This window comes from Myxocyprinus asiaticus, chromosome 2 (assembly GCF_019703515.2).
Source record: "Myxocyprinus asiaticus isolate MX2 ecotype Aquarium Trade chromosome 2, UBuf_Myxa_2, whole genome shotgun sequence".
NCBI classification, from domain to species: domain Eukaryota; kingdom Metazoa; phylum Chordata; class Actinopteri; order Cypriniformes; family Catostomidae; genus Myxocyprinus; species Myxocyprinus asiaticus.
In genome coordinates, this window is record NC_059345.1 from 22,184,265 (window position 1) to 22,204,673 (window position 20,409).

The 20,409-nt window shown below is 37.0% G+C and overlaps 1 protein-coding gene across 5 annotated transcripts in view; it reads right to left on the reverse strand.

Annotated features, from left to right (window-relative positions):
- nlgn2a (neuroligin 2a) overlaps window positions 1-20,409 on the reverse strand; it is a 259,071-nt gene that overhangs the window by 74,666 nt on the left and 163,996 nt on the right. For all 5 annotated transcript variants that reach the window (XM_051722820.1, XM_051722812.1, XM_051722784.1 and 2 more), the window contains one exon: window positions 4,610-4,759. In XM_051722820.1, the coding sequence (XP_051578780.1) occupies window positions 4,610-4,759 (150 nt within the window). The remainder of the gene's footprint in view (window positions 1-4,609; window positions 4,760-20,409) is intronic.

Sequence of the window (20,409 nt, forward strand, 5' to 3'; positions counted from 1 at the left end):
CAGCGTTTGTGCTGAAATGCACATGAATGCGATTGCAGATGAAAACGTTGAGATCAGCTTGGCGTCTTGTCAGTTCCTCAGGAAAAAGAAGAAGCTCATTGGTCACTTAAGGAGAACACAATAGCCCACTGTTACTACTGCTCATACTTGCAGCAGTGTATCCATTAGTCGGCAATTAACAGTTTTTGACCGTTAAACCGGCACAATGTGTGACCAAAAAAAAAATTGTCAGACACAATGTCTGGCGAAATTATGAACTCAAAGCTTCAGCAGCCCCTTTAGTTGATGCCACGAGTGTACAGCATGACGCCATCTTAATGATGAGAGCACTTCACTGCCAAGGCCAGGTTAAAACTCGCAAAGTCTTAATCTGCAACTATAGCGGGTTGTATCCCCCACACTGACAAAATCATCCTGCGTTATTTCCGTCTTGCATGTCCAAAGTGTAAAGCTTCTCAATTCAGATTGCCATGAAGCAGCTTTCCATTGCCATTTATCTCAAGTTGAAGAGAAACGCTGCACACATTTGACTTCACGTCAGCAGCAAAACGCTTCTGTCTATGAGGAAAATAGTCATAAAAATACAAAAGAAATTATCCAAGGTGAGAAATGATGATTAATGACATAACCTAACTAATTTTTGCTTTTGTTTTGAAAGTTTTTATTTTAATTAGATGCTAATTCCATAACTGCCATTTTTTATTTTTATGAAAAAGCAGCTATAATGAACAAATGTTTATTGTTCATTTGACTTGCTTGTGCCATTATTATTGCATAATCGCATATTATGCATAGTCCATTGCATTATAGCACAAAATCAATCCAAATCAATCCAAAATGAGATGACGGGATTTTTTTCCAATTAGTCTGGTAAACTTTCTTTTTCCCGGACACGTTGGCCGATACCAAAATTTCTTAGCGGAAACTCTGACTTACAGAATGGTTAGGGATTTGTATATTACACTTTGTTGCTAAATTCATCCTACACCGTTTTGCTGTGGACATGAATGATACCTAAAATCGTGCAACTTGTTACTAATACTTTACTAAGTGTGTGGAATTAAAATTTTCACCTGGCAGACAATCTAACAGCTGAAATAATTCCAAAGAAGTAATGACCTGAGCCATAAGGGACCAGAATGTCACAAGTGGGCTCTTTTGACTTTGTTGTATAAGTAAACACCTAGCAACCACCCATAACAACTTACTAATCACATATCAACATGCCAAAAAAAAAAAACAAAAAAAAAAACACTTTACACTTTAGCAACAACATAGCAACATGCTAAAAACCACCCAGACACATACTTGCCACAAATTTGCCACTCATTATTTTCACATGAAAATGAGCTTGTGATTCACCGCAAACGTTTGCCAGAAGTTTGCAGCAAACCTTTGGCAACAATGGACAATTTTCCGCAAGTTTGCAGCAAAGCTCATTTGCATGTAAAATTTTTTGGAAAGTTTGCAGTAAATTTGCCATGAACTATCGATTTTTGAAAGGGATCACTTTAACAACTGCACAGCAACATGCTAAAAACCATGTAACATTTTTGCAACTGCATAGAAACATGCTAAAAACCATTTAGCAACCACTGTCTTGGCAGCCGCCCACCACACCCTAGCATCATGGCAGCAAGTTTTCACATTTTTTGCAGAAAATTTAAAAACCTACTTTTTAAAAATAAAGGGTGACATTACTAATTCCACTGTGTCTTCACTCTCGTCACAGCAGACAGTCACTCTCCATCTACAGTATAATTTACACAAGAATACAAACACACACATATGCTCTGGCTCACTATAAAATCCTCATTCTTTGCCTTATATCAAGGAAGAACAGCCTGCTAGTCTGGAGTCTATGACTAGACAAACAGACAGTGAGGGAAAAACATTCACAAACAAACATAAGCACACTCTTTTGCATGGCAAGAAGAACAAAGCTGGGAGGCTGACATCTCTAAGCCTCGCTGTCTCTGCTAAGCTCAGAGTCAAGTACATAATGCACTGATATACGCCAGAGAAAGTCAAAATACTGAAGAACCACACCCAGTCTTATAATCATCTGAGTCAGCATGCAGTCCAATAGCATTTGTGTGTATATTACAAGATATTACAAAATCAAAGCAGCATTAACTATTCTAGTGGTACTGCTTTGAATATCTCAAATGGCTTTTTTCCTTTTTTCTTTTTTAAATTAAGCACAAATCTAAAGGCCATCTTACCCCCGCTCTGAGCAGTGCTGCAGTTAAAGTGAGAAATGGAAAAATATATTTCTAACTTCTTGTCCCAATAAAACTGTCAGAGCCAAAACTGATCTGCATGATTATATAACAATTCAATATTTCAGGGGCCTGGGCAGCTCAGTGGTAAAATACGCTGGCTATCACCACTGGCGTTTGCTAGTTCGCTAATTCGAATCCCAGAGCATGCTGAGTGATTCCAGCCAGGTCTCCTAAGCAACCAAATTGGCCCGGTTGCTAGGGAGGGTAGAGTAACATGGGGTAACCTCCTTGTGATCGGTGGGGTGCGTGGTAAGTTGAGCGCAGTTGCCGCGGTGGATGGCATGAAGCTATGTCTCCGTGGCAACACGCTCAACAAGCCACGCGGGTTGACGATCTCAGACGCGGAGGCAACTTTGTCCTCTGCCACCCAGATTGTGGCGAATCACTACACGACCATGAGGACTTAAAAGCACATTGGGAATTGGGCATTCCAAATTGGGAGAAAAAGGAAAAAAAAAAAAAATCTCCAGAGTGGTATGCTGGCTAATCACACTACATACGAACATACGAACAAGAACCAACGAGGAACAAGAGAAACATGAGGGTATAAATACATACGGACTAATGGGCTAAACTAGACACAGCTGAAAACAATGAGGAAGGGAACCAGGAAACCAGACATGACGAAGGAAGGTCCGGTGGTTTGAGAGCAGGCTCCAGGAAAGGAGCAGGGTCCGGCGGCCTGGGAGGCAGCTCCAGGAAGAGAACTGGCAGAGGATCAGGAGACCAGGAGGCAGAGCCTCAGGAGGTTGAGGCCCAGGGGATGGAGCCGCTGAAGTAGAGGCTCAAGAGGCTGAGCCATGGAAGTTCAGGGCTCGGTGCTGCAGGAGGTGGAGCCACAGGGGCAGAACCGCAGGCGGCGGAGCAGTAGGTGGCTCAGGAGACGAAGCCACAGGAGGCAGAGCTGCAGGAGGTGGAGTGGGAGTGTCATAAGGAGGAGCGGGTGGAGCCGCTGGAGGAGGAGTCTCAGGAGGCTCAGGAGGAGGATCGGGTGGAGCTGCTGGAGGAGAAGCAGGCAGAGCCACAGTAGGCTCAGGGAATTGAGCCTCTGGAGGCAGAGCCGCAGGGGGTGGAGCAGTACATGGCTCAGGAGATGTTGGAGGAGGAGTATCAGAAGAAGAAGCGGGCGGAGCCACTGGAGGAGGAGTATCAAGAAGAAGAAGCGGACGGAGCCGCTGGACGAGGAGTATCAGAAGAGGAAGCAGACTGGGCCTCCATTGAGGGGGTCTCTGGAACCACCAGAGCTAGGAGCAGAGGGGCCTCCGTCGAGGGGTTCTCCGGAACCACTGAAGTTGAGAGCAGAAGGTCTGCCCTTATGATTTTGGAGATAAAATCCTGAAGAGACAGACAATCACAGTCCAAAGGGACCAGTTTCCTCACCTGGCCATTGAGTCCCAACCAGAACATAGTTCTGAGGGATCTCTCACACCAGTTCAATTGGGTGGACAGACTCCAGAATTTGAGGCAGTATTCAGCTGCAGAAGTGGACCCTTGGGATAATTTCTCAATCAGTTCTGCTGGATCCATAATGTGGTTGGTTCTTCTGTCAGGAGTTTGTGCAGGGAAGAGGCGAGAGAGTGAGGATCCAAATGCAAAACTTTAATAGTAAACAAAAGAAGATGATTCAATGAAGGCGGTAAACATATGAAGAAGAAGGTAACTCAAACTCCACAGCGGTATGATGGCTAATCACACTACATAAGAACCTACGAACAAGAACCAACAGGAACAAGAGAAACATGAGGGTATAAATACACATAGACTAATGGGCTAAACTAGACACAGCTGAAACAATGAGGAAGGGAACCAGAAAACCAGACATGATGAAGGGAAAAATACATTTCAAAATAAGAGTTCACTGAGAATGTCAACAAAAAAATATTTGCAAACATAAGGATGATGACGATGTCAACGGACGATGATGATGACGAAGGATGATGTGACAATAAATCTAATAGAATATAATAAAATATAATAATAAATGCTAGACATAAGATAAAAAGGGAATTCACTCTGGGGCTATTTTTGCCCCCACATTAATATCTTGGCCATATTCATCTCTTTTAGTTTTATTTTTTACCCACGCCCTGGTTAATGTCTGACCCTTGTGTGAACGCCTCAAAAGTGCATGAGTGGTAAATGTGAATCAATAATTTCCTATTTACAAAAGTGTTGTGTAGGAATCAATAGCTGCCTCCAATCTCTTCAGGCCCTCTGAACATGTATCAGCACTTGCTTATGTTAGGTTTCTGCTTCCAAACATTCAGGCACAGATGCCACATCTGCATGGAGAATTTTTGAGTGCACAATTCAAGTCGACTTACCCAGAACTCCTAGTCTGTAGTTCATGGTGACCACAATGACGTTGCCATACGCTGCAAGCACGCTGGCATCAAACATGTTTCCGGTTCCTTCCATATATGAGCCACCGTGAATGAAAAGCATGACAGGTTTCTTCCTACGGTCACGGATGTCTGAAAAAAACAAAAACATCACAATGTGGAAAAAGAGAGTTTTGTGTAAGTGAGACCTAAAGAAAGATGAAAGATATGAGTCACTTTGTGGAACTCTAGATGTTTTTATATGAGTGTGATGGTTAGATCATTGATTTGAGTGTACATAGGTGGACTTTCATTTATGCTGATTGCTGGGTCAATTTAAACAACAATATTCTCTTACTTTTAAAGACATAACACACAAACACACACACACCGAGATGCAGAGGAAGCTGCAATGAAGCGTCGCTATAGTAACTGCCTCAATTTAATTTCCCCATCTACCCAACAGAGGCCATTCCATCAATGTGACTTGCTCTCATCGACTGTTGCCATGGAGATCTATTACGTAGACAAATACTTTCACTTTTCTAACCCCTTGACACCCTCAATCACCACCTGAATCTCAGCTGATTTTATTAAAGCAGATAACTGATAAAGTCAGACGTTCCAAGATGTAGACTAAAAACATATGCACGCGCGCGCGCACACACACACACACATACACACACACATATACACACACACACACACACACACACACACACAAATGTGATGTGTTACTCAAGCGTCAAACAGACAGTCAGTGAAGGAGGGCCACTAACTTATTCACCCACTCAAATTTAGATATTGAAATGAGGACATAGACTTCTATTTTTTTTTTTTCTATTAAGCTAATTATAATTTCATTATCTCGGTAACACTTTACATTAAGGTTCCCTGTGTAAAGTGTTTAAAAAGGGGTTGATTAATGACTAATAACTCATCTACATGTGCATTATAAGTAATTTATATGCAGTTATAACAACATAAATAAAAGGGTGACTTTCATGCGATACTAGCCAAATAGTGAGACAATTTAAAATTGCATTTTATAAATGCTTAATAAAGGTGCTTATTAATATTTTTATTCAAAATCATGAAATTTCATAATTCATGATTTATGTCATGATGCAGCAAAAATAGACTAATATAGTGAGATTAAAAGGTTTTGTGTTTGTGTTTTGTCACTCTCCTTGTCACTTTGATGTCAAAATGAATGGTGCTAATCCAAGTGGTGTCTTACCAACAGTTTTCTGCAAAAACACTTTCCAGGTCTTGATGCTCTTCTTCAGCAATGTATAATCTTTCTTATTCTCTCTTGTTTATCAAAAATATATAGATTTCCCACAAACACTTCATTTTATGGGCTATGTCTGAACTATCATTAATTGTACCTTGCAAAGCTTAAATTTAATTTGGATGTTTTTATCAACATAAGTAACCTCAAAAAGGGTACCTTAATGCAAAATGGAAAATCAATAATAATAAGTTACCCATGAACCATTACCATCAATAACCTATGAAATTGTACCTTAATGTAAAGTGAACACCTGTGAACTATTTATTAATAAGTTACGAACATTAGTAAACTATGAAAGTGTATGGTGCTGTAAATGAGCATGAAGACCTGAAAGGTGTTTGGCTGAGACATCCCAACTTTGATACACTGAGCAGTGGCATTATTTTGTTGCCAACATGACAAGCAAAGTGACATAAGTCAAGACATTAGACTAATGAAGACAAACATAAAGCCTTTTAATCTCACCATAGTAGCCTATTTTTGCTGCATCATGACATAAATAAGGAATTATGACATTTCATGATTTTGATTATAAATAAGTATCAACAAATACCTTTATTAAGCATTTATAACATGTGAGTTTAAGTTGCCTTACTATTTGGCAAGTATCCCACAAAAGCCACCCTTTTTATTCATGTTGTTATAACTGCATATAAATGATTTATAATGCATTTGTTGATGAGTTATTAGTCATTAATGAACCCTTTTATAAACCCTTTACAAAGGGAACCTTAATGTAAAGTGTTACAATTAACACTAACCCAACCCCTACATCTGAAGGGAAATGTTATGTTTTTTTTTTTTTTTCTAAATGAGGACATCCCCAAATGTCCCCAATGAAACATTTTGCCAGATTTAGCCCACCTCTTGGGATACATTTGTCCCCAAACTACAGTATAGCTAAGTAAACCCACACATACAAAACACATTTGTTTTTAAAATCATGGTGGGACTTACCATTGATTTCTACACTAATTACAATTGCAGTTACTTTACTCTGACCCTTTTTGAATTTTCAAATGTTAATTAAGACATTATTTAGTTAATTTACAGTAATAAGCTATTTTCCTTATGGGGACCATCGGGCAGTGCTTACAATGTAGGTAATATTAGGTTTTATTATCAACGATAGCAAAGCCTGATCCATACACACACAGACAATTTCTATCACAAATGACAAGAGAAATATGGTACACATACTGTGAGCTGTGACATGTACACACACGTTGAGGCTGTCATGTATGAGTGTCACTTAATCCAATTCATTTCAGTCAGGATCAAACCAGAACAGTTTCCCAAAAAACACACACACTGTCACATCTCTGAGAGAAACATTCCAACCCTCAATCTCTTGCCCCACATTTCCCCTCACCTGTGTACTGTGAGGATCTGTTGTCTCTATGACTGTGTATTCTGCTTCATTTCAAAACCGTTGTTTCTCTTTCTTCTTCTGTTTTTTCCCCAAACCCTTTTAATGGATTTATTTCAATTCTCAATATGTTCATGTCTTATAACCATAAAAGAAATATCCAGTTCTTTTATTTTTCCCCCTGATGTCCTTGTGTCCTCACATTCAGACCCTGTAAATGTACCGTAAAATGGACGTACAGCAGGAGGGTGAGTAGGTCTGAAAGCAAACAGAGAAATGGGGGGAGTGAAAAAAAGACATGGGCTGTGTCTGAAAGCTGAAAAATGCTGCCTTCTCAGGCAGTAAACAGAGGTTGGGAGGACAAAGGCACATCCAGATCCAATGTTTGTGTAACATCCTGTCTATATTCCTTCAGATTTTGAAGTAAGGCTGGAAATTGATTTCAGAAAGTATTGATTCTTCGATACCAAAGCACTGGGAATCGAAAGTCAGGGGACCAGATTCCTCTTAGGGGTGTGACATGATATTTTGTCATTCATACTAATATCAATCAGTGTGAAGTATGCTTTATACTGCACTGATTATTGTAATATTTCACTTTGCCACAATTTTTTTTTTTAAATCGCTGAAATCAGTATGAAAGTCTGGAGTAGAGTCGATTCCAAGATTTCTGGAATCGAACAGCCCAATTTTGAAGGCCAAATAAATGTATCCTTCGCAACCTATTGTAAGACTGGCACAGAATTGTCTGCATCACTTTCGGGAAAGTTTAAAACTTGTGAGATAACATCGTCATAAAACTCACACACAAAAGGGACAGCTGCACTGAAGTGGCACCCCCTGAGAAGACATCTCCTCCTGAGACAACATACCCCACTGATTAGGGACCATGAAATGCAAATCACACTCACATCTGCTCTCTCTCTCTCACACCACAGGTCACTTTAAGGACACCAAAAACTAAGTTATGGCTTATCATGTACTGTAATGTAAAAAGGTTTTTGATCATACATGTTTGGCATCATTCAAGAGGTAACAGTGAAACTGGTAAAACGGTCTCATTCCCTTTCAGCAAAGTCAAATCACAAGTAAGATTTAAGAACTTAGTAAAATACTGTATTCTATCAGAAAATGCCCCTCCCAGGGACCAGATGCTGTATGCAGATTAGGTGCATTCTTTGTAAACATCAATCAAACACTCAATCACAAGTTTCAAAGGTCTACCTTCAAACCCCTAAATTGTAAACCAAATCCTGAATAACATCAAACACACACATCTGAAATAACAATAGAATCATTTGGTACTTAAAGAAAGATGGCAGAGGAGCTCGGGGAATCTGCATTCAGATCTCCCACACAATTGCTGTGAGTAATGATAAAGGAATCAGGTCTCTGTAGCCAGATGATCCACACAGTAAACATTGTGTGTAGTTTTTTCTCTACCAGGTAACTGCAATTTGAATTTCTTATGTTTTGATAAAATGTCTAAATTTGATTTACTATTGTCTAATTGGAATTGATGAATGTATTATTTTACCTGGTAAATAAATAGTTACATTTGAGTTTATTCTGATTTACTCTGAAACTATTGTTTTTAGTAGATTACGTTATGTTTCTGCAAATCTATAACCAGGTTAGTAGCGGACTAAAGCTCAGTTCTGAGTGGAGCATGGGGCACACCGACTGAGACTTTAGAGCTCCGACTAACAAATTGGCATTACTTCTAGTGTACTTAGAGGGTACAGGCACGATATGGAATTTCCGTTTAGGACAACATGAAGTTGTCGGCCAAGCCTAAATAGGGTGAAGTCTAAACCTCTGGTTATTGTAATATTTTCTAGCTAAGTGTATATAGGAAACTGTGGCATGATCATATAAAGCTATTTTAACTAAGGTATTGTTGGTCTACCTTTGTAAATGTAGTGGTCATGACCTCTGGGTAGAGATAATGTTACTCTAATTAAGTGTTTACTATCTAAGGGGACTAAACAAAATACTTTTAGATAAAAAGGCAAGCATGAGCAGCCATCTAATTAGTATTTCGTCAGTTACTGTTTTAATGACCAATACTGGCATATTTGTGACCGTGAGATCCACGTACACGGCTGGCGCGAGACTCTCTAAGCGACAGGAATCCGAATATGATGATCAAATGTTAAACCAAATTGAATAATAATAATTAAGATTGGAACATTAATATATCCTTGGAAACTTTTATAATTGGAGTCAGATAAAATAAATGGGGATCATAAAACGAATAATATAGTTAATTAATTGGAACAAAATAACTTAAACTGAATGCACATGATAAGACAGAACACGCAGGAGACCTTCAGCCACACCATTGGATGCCGCCATTGGACCAGTGGGTGGACTCTTACACTATGAAATGTCAAAATCCTGTGTGTGCTGTTTGGTGGTTGGTGGAAAGAATAAAAATGGTGTGAGATGAAACTTGTGACTCAAGTTCCACTAAGAAACAAGCAGTACTCACTAATCATTAGATGTTACAGTGCTTTGAAATCCTGTTCGAAACCAGTTTCCTTAGGATGTACCTTCATGCACCAAACTCTGCCTGTTAAGTCATTGACTGGGTTTGGGAAGGTAGAAAAGAGGAGCAATATTGAAGGAAAATGGGAGAGTAGGACAGGATGTGAAAAGGAATGCTCTAAAAAAACATAAACCAATTTAACGCACCTGCAAACACAAAAATACACGCAAAGATAGAACGGCTCTTCTGCTCACCTCTGATCCTCTCATGCAGAAAGGAGACAATGGGGTGATTAGAACCCAACTTGTGTTTACTGTTCAGCGTGTTTGCATGTGTGTGGGTGCGAACCCACAAACATGTTCACATTCTACCATTATGTCTCTTGGATGGTGGGAAGCCTCTATCTCTTATGTGAACTTAATTAGCTCTGAATCCATTAGACACAGCCACATAAACAATTCTTTCCTCTATTCTCCTGTCACCCTCATCCAATTAAACTTGTGCTGAAACATAATAGTGTATTTCTCACTTGAGACCCTCGCTCCTTATATGCTACTTACCAAATGCCATTGTAGCTTTTGCTTGTAATTAGTAAACTCAAACAAGTTTTGGTCAGAAAGTGCAATTTATGCTTTTCTGTGGTGTTATTGTGGTACTGTGTAAAATTTGATTGACAGGATCCATGACTAATAGGAGAAAAGATCAATTGGTTCTTCACTACCAGATATTGATAGTTTGGATCAATATCTGTCAGAAAGCTAGATATTTACCGTCTGAAAAAAAAAAACACACCCACAAAAAAAAAAACGACAATCTCAGCTGCTAACAGTCTAGTGACATGTATTCACCCTGCTCGGCTTCATGAAACTGCTATGCCAAAATACTAGAGGTCATGCTTTTTCAGATGATCATATTAGATTGTACACAGTTTTACAGACTGTAAAGCAAGACTTTGTTTTCTAAAGTAAAAACTGTAATGCTAATGGGCCATCTCACCCACAAATGAAAATTCTGTTATCATTTACCCTCAGAATGTGCTTCATGTGGTAACAACTAAATTAACTGGTTTTATTCAAGTCAAATATGTAATTAAATCTGACTAAATCAACCTGACAAATTAGGTAACAGACGAAATTCATTTTTATTGGTTAGATCAAGTAGAAATATTTGGTAAAACTACAATAAGGTTCCATTCGTTAATAGTTAATGCATTAGGTATCATGAACTAACAATCAACAATAATTTTTTTACAGAATGTATTAATTTTTGTTAATGTTTGTTAATAAAAAATAAAACTGTTCATTGTTTGTTCATGTTAGTTCATAGTGCATTAACTCATAAGAATGTACTAAAAATTTATTACTATTTTGTGATTTATATTAACCAAGATTAATAAATGCTGTGAAAGTATTGTTCATTTTTATTACATGTTAACTAATGTTGTTAACTAATGTTAACAAATGGAACCTCATTGTAAAATGTTACCAAATATGTCCTTGAGGATATATAAGCCATAGCTTTGTCTGAAGAACAGATCAAAATGTAAGTTATTATTTGCTTAACAAAACTGCTTTTGCGTCTGCAGATATTCAAATATGCTGTGCACACAGAGTCAGATTTGATATCAATGACACCAAATGCCATTGGTCCTTGAGTATCTCTTGACCAGTTGCTATGTGCTAAGTTTGACAATGCGAAAGTGCAAATGAGAATTGAGAGCTATGGCAGAAGGGAAGATATAGTCCTAGGTCACTGTATGCTTTCATTGTCTGGAAAAGAGTAGAGTGATCATTCTGCATAACTTCTAATTTTGTATTTGGAATGACATTTGGAATGACATAATGGTGAGTAAATGATGACAATTTTTTAGTGAACAATCCCTTTAAATCAACAAACTTATGGCATTTATTTCTGTGAGAATCATACTAGATTTTCTTCAGTTTGTGAGTCACATCATTACACTAAGTGAAAGACAACATATTAAGCGATGGCAAGAATGAGGGAGAGAAAGAGAGAGAGAAATTTATTAGACAGAGACTAAGAGAGTTTATCATAAGGAGATGAGGTGAGTGGTTGTGAAGGACCAGAAAGCCGGGCGTTTGAAGGACTGACAATTTACAGGCTGCCTAATAAGCTGAGGCACAGTCAACAGTTCGGGTACAGACAGTCTCTTAGTGCCTCTTACACATGGGATCAATACTGTAAAGAGCACTTTCAGTAGGATAAGACTGAGGCTGCAGTAGTGTTATGAATACTTCAAAGTGCTATCTTTAACATACCTATCCAGTCGACGACACATCCGCATTGCCACTCACACATCTCACACATGTATACATGCCTTTAAAAGCCTTTAAATATATATGGAATATAAGTTGAATTAACTACTTTTATGGTGCTTTTTTATCCTTTTCAGAGTTTGGCAGCCGCTGGTCACTATCTACAGTACTCTTGATGTATGGAAATAAAGCTCAAAATTCTGCAAAATGTCTCCTTTTGTGTTCAGCAGTATGAAGAAAGTCATAGGGGTTTGGAATAACATGAGGGTGAGTAAATGATGAATTTTCCTTTTTGGGTGAACTATTTCTTAAAATAATCTAAGCATGGCAGCCAATTTAAAGGTCCCTCTTTGTCTGTGTGTGACTGTGGTCTAATTTTCTTTGAAATTAAGAGAGAGGAATCCCCAATCACATTCCTTATATGAAAAGAAAGGGGGAAGGTAGTTAAATATACAGAAGAAGAGAGAGAGAAGGGTCTCTTTTTTAACCGAAACAAAGACCTTCCTATTCTTCTATACCAACAGCCTCGCCTTCCACAACCACAGAAACAAGACAACTATTCTTGTTTGCCATCTCTGCCACCGCCCTCCCTTCCTCTCTCTGTATGTTTCATCTCATATAATGGGACTTATGGACTCTTTCCTTCTTGCATGAACACTTGTTTTCATTTTTTTCTTTTTTCCCATCTTGCTTTTTTTTATTTTATTTTTTTATTTCCCTTTCCTCTCCTGCCACTGCTTTTTAATTTTTCAGTGCTCAGAGCGTTCTTCTCTCTTTAATCTTTCTAATGCTGTCACTCTTCACTACCCTCTCTTTCTCTCTCTCAACGTCTTGCAGGGGTTCCAAAATGGCATGCTTAAATTAAGTTGATTTGATTTGTTTTTATTTAAAGAGGATCAATCACTGAGATCCAGCAGCCATACACACATCTGATGTGACCACACACATGAACTATTACACAGAAAGCACAAATGAAAGCCTCGTTTTTCGATCCCTTTCTTTCTCCACCCTCAATACTCAGCTCTCCGCCTTTCTCATTTGCACGATCTCTCTTGTTTATTTCAGGATAATGGCAAAACCAACAATAATAGACTGGACTCTCCTGGCCGCTGTTGTGGAAATTGATGTGTGTGTGTGTGTGTGTGTGTGTTTGGAAAGAGTGTCCTAATTTAACCTTGTTAAGTCCCTTCTCCATAAACTTCCCCTCACCCCAGTAAGCCCCATCTAATTGGCAATGTGTTCTGGGTGAATGTGAATGGTGTGGTGCTTGACTGGGCGAGGCTCATTAAACCTTTCTTCATCCTCCTCTCATTTAGATTACAGAGAACCACTGTGAAAAGTACCGCTGTCTGGCCTGTTGACGAGAGAGAAGCATCACTGACTAGTAAACCATAAACAACAAAGCATTCTGTGCAAGACAGTGACTGAGCACACATGACGTTCTGTATTGAGAAATTACAGTAATTCAACAAAGCAAAGAGTTTCAGGGAAAAACCTATTGCCATGTGCTGTTGGTTAAATGACCTCAATTCTGTCAAAGACTGGCAAGTATATTTCTAGATAATGCTGCAATTTTTAATAAAGACATGGACTGAAGTTCTCAGAATTTTCAATACTGAGAAATGTAAATGGCTTTAATCTAAACATATGTTAGACAAAAAATATCACCATAAATGTTGTCCCAACAAGCTTAGCAAATTTGTCTAAACAAACTTTGTGGTATGAATATATTTTTATGGTTAGTTTTATAGGCTTATTTTTTGCTGTTTGCAAACTTTATCTGTGCTGTTGTTGTTGTTTCATCACTGTTAGTTTATAGTTATGTGATGATGTTCAGAGCTCATCTTTTTATTAATGATGTTTGTGGATTGTAACCATTAGTGTGTATCAAGTTTTGAAGTCTATGTGCCCACCTCACTAGTTATCACGTACTGTGATTTCTATGCAATTTGCTAATGCCGTAAAATTCAAAGATTGTACTGTGTACTTTGCATAAATTATGCAGATAAAGTGCAAAAGAGTAACATTTTTTTTTTAAATTATATTAATGTTATTTGAACAAAACAAGTCAAGTCTACATTTCTTAAATCAAATGTTTTTTTCAATTGTTTTAACTGCTGTCCCAACAAGAAAAAAAAAAAAAAAAAAAAAAAAAAAAATATATATATATATATATATATATATATATATATATATATATATATATATATATATATATATATATTACTAAATAAGTCTTGTTGGGACAGCAGGTAAAACAATTGAAAAAAACATTTGATTTAAGAAATGTAGACTTGACTTGTTTTGTTCAAATAACATTAATATAATTAAAAAAATATGTTACTCTTGTATGTTACTTTATGCAAAGTACACATAAATAAGTTATACTGATATGTTTTCATATCAATATAACTTCACAACAATATAACAAAGATAACACAACTAAGTTAAGTTAAGTCAACCCAACTATTTTACCACATTAAAAATACAAAAAAAAAAAAGGCAAGTTTTTAGGGCAACAACATTTTTACAACATTTTTAAGTTCAATGAACTTGTTGAGGCATACAGTGTTGTAGTTTATCTGATTATTTTTTGTAGAGTGTGCAAGAATGATTTTGATGCCACACTACCAGTCAAATGTTTAGACATACCTCCTCAATCTTTCTTATTATAATTTTACACATTTTAGAATAATAGTAATGTCATCAAAACCATGAGACAGAACAAATGGAAGTACAGAGTAGTAGTAGTAGTAGTAGTAGTAATAGAAGTATAGAGGAATTACATTTTCTTATATTTCAGCTCGAGTATCCACCCTTTGCTTAGATTACAACTTTGCTTACTCTGTGCAGATGATTTGGGCTGAAGAGTGAAGTAAAAACAGCCAACACTGAAAAAAAAACAAAAACAAAAAAACACGGCTTTTTAAATGTTTTTTTTTTTTTTTAAAGTTAAGTGTTTGCATAAAATTTTTAATCTACATTTGATATGTATTTTATGAGTTGAAAATATTCACTATTTTGTAAGTTAAAACAGCTCAATTATCTTGAATATATAATACAATTATATAATACCATGTTCATTATTATTATTATTATTATTATTATTATTATTATTATTAAAATACAAAAATACACTTGTAAAAGGTTAGTAAAAGGAGTTAAATTGTAAAGGACAAGGTTTACCTTAGTTAGAAAGGAACACTAATCTCCATGATGGTGACTTCAAATAAAACACCATAATTTAAAACAAAATTGCAAAGGTAACATTAAACCGAATAGTAAACACAACCCACAACCCTTATTAGTTACTGTACAAACAACATCTATTTATGGTCCACATACGCCCACATACCTTGCCTGGGTCTACATAATTAAACAATAATTTTTGTTTAATATATTTAATTATACATAATTATACATATTTTTTCTGATTGACTTTAAATAATTTAAATAATTTTGTTCAAAACACAGAGAATATTAAAATATATACATTATTATACAGTAAAATGAAAAAATATAATTAAAATGAATAAAATGAGCAAAATGTTTTAACAGAATTTATTGAACAAGTTCCAAGCATATATAGGAAATCATTCAGTACTTTAAAAAAAAGCATCCCAGGTGGATACATCATGAAGTGGGTTGAGAAAATGCCGGGAGTATTATCACGGTAAAGGGTGGCTCCTTTGAAGAAGCTAAAATTAAAGAAGAACTTTCTTTTTGGTCAATGCATAATTCCAGTACTTCCATTTGTGTTATTTCATACATGACTTTACTATTATTGTAAAATGTGGTAAAAAGTAATAATAAAATATTGAATATATGTGTCTAAAGTTTTCTAGTACCATACATTATTCCCTTTCTTTATCAGTGACTATACTAATCAAGCTGTTGTGTTTACAGTTTGTGTCTAATTCTCCACAAAAGAGCTGGAACCTCGTTATTATTTATAAGGTCTCTTTTGGAAAATAATAAAATCCAGCCTGAAAGGAAAGCGTAGGAGCAGCACAACATCTCTATCAGCGCCTTGAAATATTTATTACTAATCAATACATTTGAAAGGGATGTAGATGTTATGAGTACATTGCTGTTTCACTCTTTGAAGATGCCTATTCAAAAGCTTTATAGTGAAATTAAAGCATGCATTATTCTATTACAGTGTCACTGTGATTTGATCAACACTTACTCAGTAGCTCTCTCTCTCTCTCTCTCTCTCTCTCTCTCTCTCTCTCTCCCTGCCAACTCAAACAACCTGCTCCCTAAGACTGAGATCTGACATAAGTAGGTCAAGCCTCTCTCTTTTATTTTCTTTCTCTCTACTCTAATGGTAAGCAAATAGGTAAGCAAAACTCTCTTATTATTCTGTCATTAAAGAGTCAATGAAATGGCTTAATGTATGCAATTTTCTTTCTAATATATATATATATATATATATATATATATATATATATATATATATATATATATATATATATTAAACAGTGTTGGGTATAATTTAATTACAATGTAATTAATAACTGTAATATTAATTTACAGTAAATAAAATACTGCAAAAACTACTTTTTTGTAGTATAGAGAATTATATTTCAAATTCTTGTAATCTTGTAAACTGTAAAATTATGATTACAGTTTCTTTCAATTAAGTTATTTACTTTTAATAACTTTACATTACAAATATTTATAAAATAATTATATACTGTATGTACAATACATTTAAAACATGAATTATGTCTCTTTGTTTTGTGCAGCCTGATCTCATGGAAATTATGTGACTGAAGCAACATTTTTGTAAAATGAAATTACACGTATCGCTTCAGTTTCTAAGTGAAATATCCACCGAGGTGCACTAAAAGCAAGTTTAATGTTCTCCCAAAAAGATGAGGTGTTTAAGGTCAATGCTCTATGGATTTTAGGTCAATGCTCTATGGATTTTAAAATTAATAAAACCTACCTCCCTAACTTAAACCTTTAACCGAAACTTAACCAGTTGTGCAATAAAAAGCAAATGTGAGATGTTTTTTAAAAAATTTTTTTTAAATGAACAAAACCGAAATCCCTACCCTAAATCCGACACCTAAACCTAACCAATGTACTGTAATAAAAAGAAAATTTAATAAAAGCAAATGTGAGGTGAACAAAACAGACATCCCTACCCTGAAACCTAACTGACAGTGTCATAAAAACAAATGTAAAAATAAATATGCAACGGCTATAGCAGCCATGTCATTTTGTGGTACTTTTATGATATTTTCAGCTCATGTATCAACTCACATGATTTGCCTGGTCTTGAACCCCAGACTTACATTTTCTAACCCCAATGATCTATCAGTTGCACCACCAAGCAGTTTAGTATATGTAGTTGGTTATGTAATGCAAGAGTTAAAAAACACCTTGTTTCAAATAATGCATTCTAGTAAATGTGTTTAAATGTAATAATATAATATTGTGTGGGGAACAGAGTGAAAAACAAGTGTTTGTGAAGTGTCATCTGGCGTTTTGTTGTTGTAGTGCCTCTAGTGTTTATTTCAGCAGAAAACTGCAGCGATACATAGTGAGAGGTACAACTCATTTTGCAAAAATTTTGTTATAGTAAAGTTTTTACAATGAGAACAGGTTGGTTTTGGATGTGTGCTCATAGAAGTGACACGAAATGATGTGGTTGCTTCAGAATATTTGCTTTTCATTTTGTATTTTGTTTTTGGACAGTATCGGTTAGGTTTAGGTGTTGTTTTAAGGTAAGGATGTCTGTTTTGTTTACCTCTCATTTGCTTTTTTTAAAACACTGTTGGTTAGGTGTAGGTAAAGTTTTAGGTTAGAGTTTTACTCATTAAACCTCTATCTAATACTCACCTTAAAAACCTTGTCTGATTACGACACCCTTTCACTCCCTTTTGGCGCCCCCCACTGGACATTTCACAAGGAAACTGTAGCAAAACATGTAATGAAGCGATTTTTTTTAAGGCATACATTTTTTAGGTTCAACATAGCAAAATCCAACTATTTTTGCGTACCCCCTGGAACCTGCATCCCCCAGCTGGGTATCACTGTTCTATCTTACAAATGGGGCTTTTCCACTGCATGGTACAGCTCGACTCGACTCGACTCTGCTCACTTTTTGTGGGTTTTCCACTGTGGATAGTACCTGGTACCTTGTACTTTTTTTAGTACCATCTCGGTCGAGGTTCCAAGCGAGCCGAGCCGATACTAAATGTGACATCAAAACCCTGCAGATCACTTATTGGTCAGAGAGAATCGTCACTACCAGTGTCACTGGATTTGCGACACGGGACATCAACCCGCTAGTTTTAAAGTTAGCAACAGCGATAGCAGTATCATTTGTTCACGTGACTTTCGAATTGTAAAAAGAAATGGCTGTGTGCAAAACCATGCCGTGGTCAATAAACGAGGTGGAGACGTTCCTCTCGTTAGTGACGAACGAAACAACGTGAAACGAAAAAGAGTTTCAGGAAGTGTCTCAGCTGTTGGCCACACACGGCTACCACCGGACCTACCAACAGTGTAGAGAAAAGTTAAAAAACCTTAAAAGTGACTACAGAACCATCAAGGATCACAACAGCCGGAGTGGTTCAAACAGAAGAAAGTGGAAGTGGTTTGACCAAATGGACATTATCTATGGCAATAGACCGGTGAGCAATGGGAGGGAGAATGCCCTGGACTTGGCCACGGCATTGTTGGAGTCCAAGATGGAGGATGGTACGTTTTGTTACGTTAACTCTATATTCTCCTTGAAAGCTTCACTTTATTTAGTTGACCAGCTACTGGAAAGGTTGCTTCTAAAACAACCAGGCCAATTTAACTGTTACACTTGTGTAAAATCACCATGCAACAACTGCTTTATGCAGCACAATGAGCTAGTAGCTAACAGCTAGCGGTCGTGTTATTGTTTATGGTCAGTAATGTTTGTGTCGTGTTTAAGATGATGTCACGGCAGTAGAGGGGGAGCAACTATGACGATCAGCCTATAATTCCACCCACGTTGAGGTGGCACTAGACTGCACTGGAAAAGTAAGCTCAGAAAAGTAAAGCGAGCAGAGTCGAGTCGAGTCGAACTGTAACGTGCATTGGAAAAGTGCCAAAAGAGGACACCTGTAGATCTTTTATTGTGGTATCATATATGGATATATGTGGGTGTTTTCCCCCTAGGGGGCACTGTAAGACTCAGTTGTATAGCTAAGCGTCTGTGAATGAGGAATCACAGAGGTAAGGCACCATTGCTAATGAAATAGAACACGCAAATAGTCAGACATCAGCACACATCAATGCCCACAGAGCAAATACACCACACGCACATACAGATGGAGCAAAAAGAGAAGAGGGCAAGAAAGGAGAGATTCAGTGAATATCGGATAGAGAAAATGAGTAATATGAAAGAAGAATGAGAGGCTTAAGGGGGAACATGGCAGGATCTGCTGCAGAGAACAGAAAATCTGTTTAGAAAAATCAAGAGAAAGAGAGGAAGAAAGAGTGAGGGATTGGCAAAGTGCAAGAGAACATGACAGATCGCTCTCTTGGTGATCCAGCTCAGCACCTTCATCAGACACACACACACACACTGCAGTCTGTGTCAAACAATCAAACCCAACGGCAACTGTGTGTGTGTGAGTTTTTGAGTGTATGTGTGCATGCAATGCGACAGCAAATCTAAAAAAAAAAGGAGTGTGTTGGCAGCTCTATAGCACTACTGTTATAATGATGAATGTATGTACAGTCCTGAACACTGTAGAGGTTACGAAACATCTGCTGAGGTGGTAAAGTAAAGATAGAACAGTAGCAAAGTTACTTTTCTACATGGGTCTCTTAACAAAAAACAAAAATACTAACAAGTACTTAAACATTGAAAACTGCAGCAACATGAATGCTAACAATATGGTGGGAAGTCTTCCATGAAATCAGTGTTGAGGAAGTTATTTTAAAGCATTCCAAGCTACAAGCCGCTCATAATTTAGTTATGAGGGTGAGTTTAGTTATTACCTCAGATTGCTCATGTGTCATACAGTGTGACATAAAAACATTGATGTAATTTCACCTTTAGTTAATTACTCCCTAGTCTCACGTTGCCAGACCTTTGGCTAAATGGCAAAAAAACTGGGCCGTATTGCAGTTTATTCTAGCCAAACATCCACTTAGACATGAAGAGGCATCTGACTGACATGAAAAGTGATCAGTCACAGCTTACAGTATATTGATCCCGCATGCTGTTTTGGGCTGGGGTTATCCGAGATATATATTATACCACAAATAAAGACCGCTGTGAAACAAATAATAATTTTAATAATGATGCAGCAGTCTCTCTGCAGACTGTTCACTTGCTGTTTACTTTCTATTAAGTGCCTCAAACAAAACTAA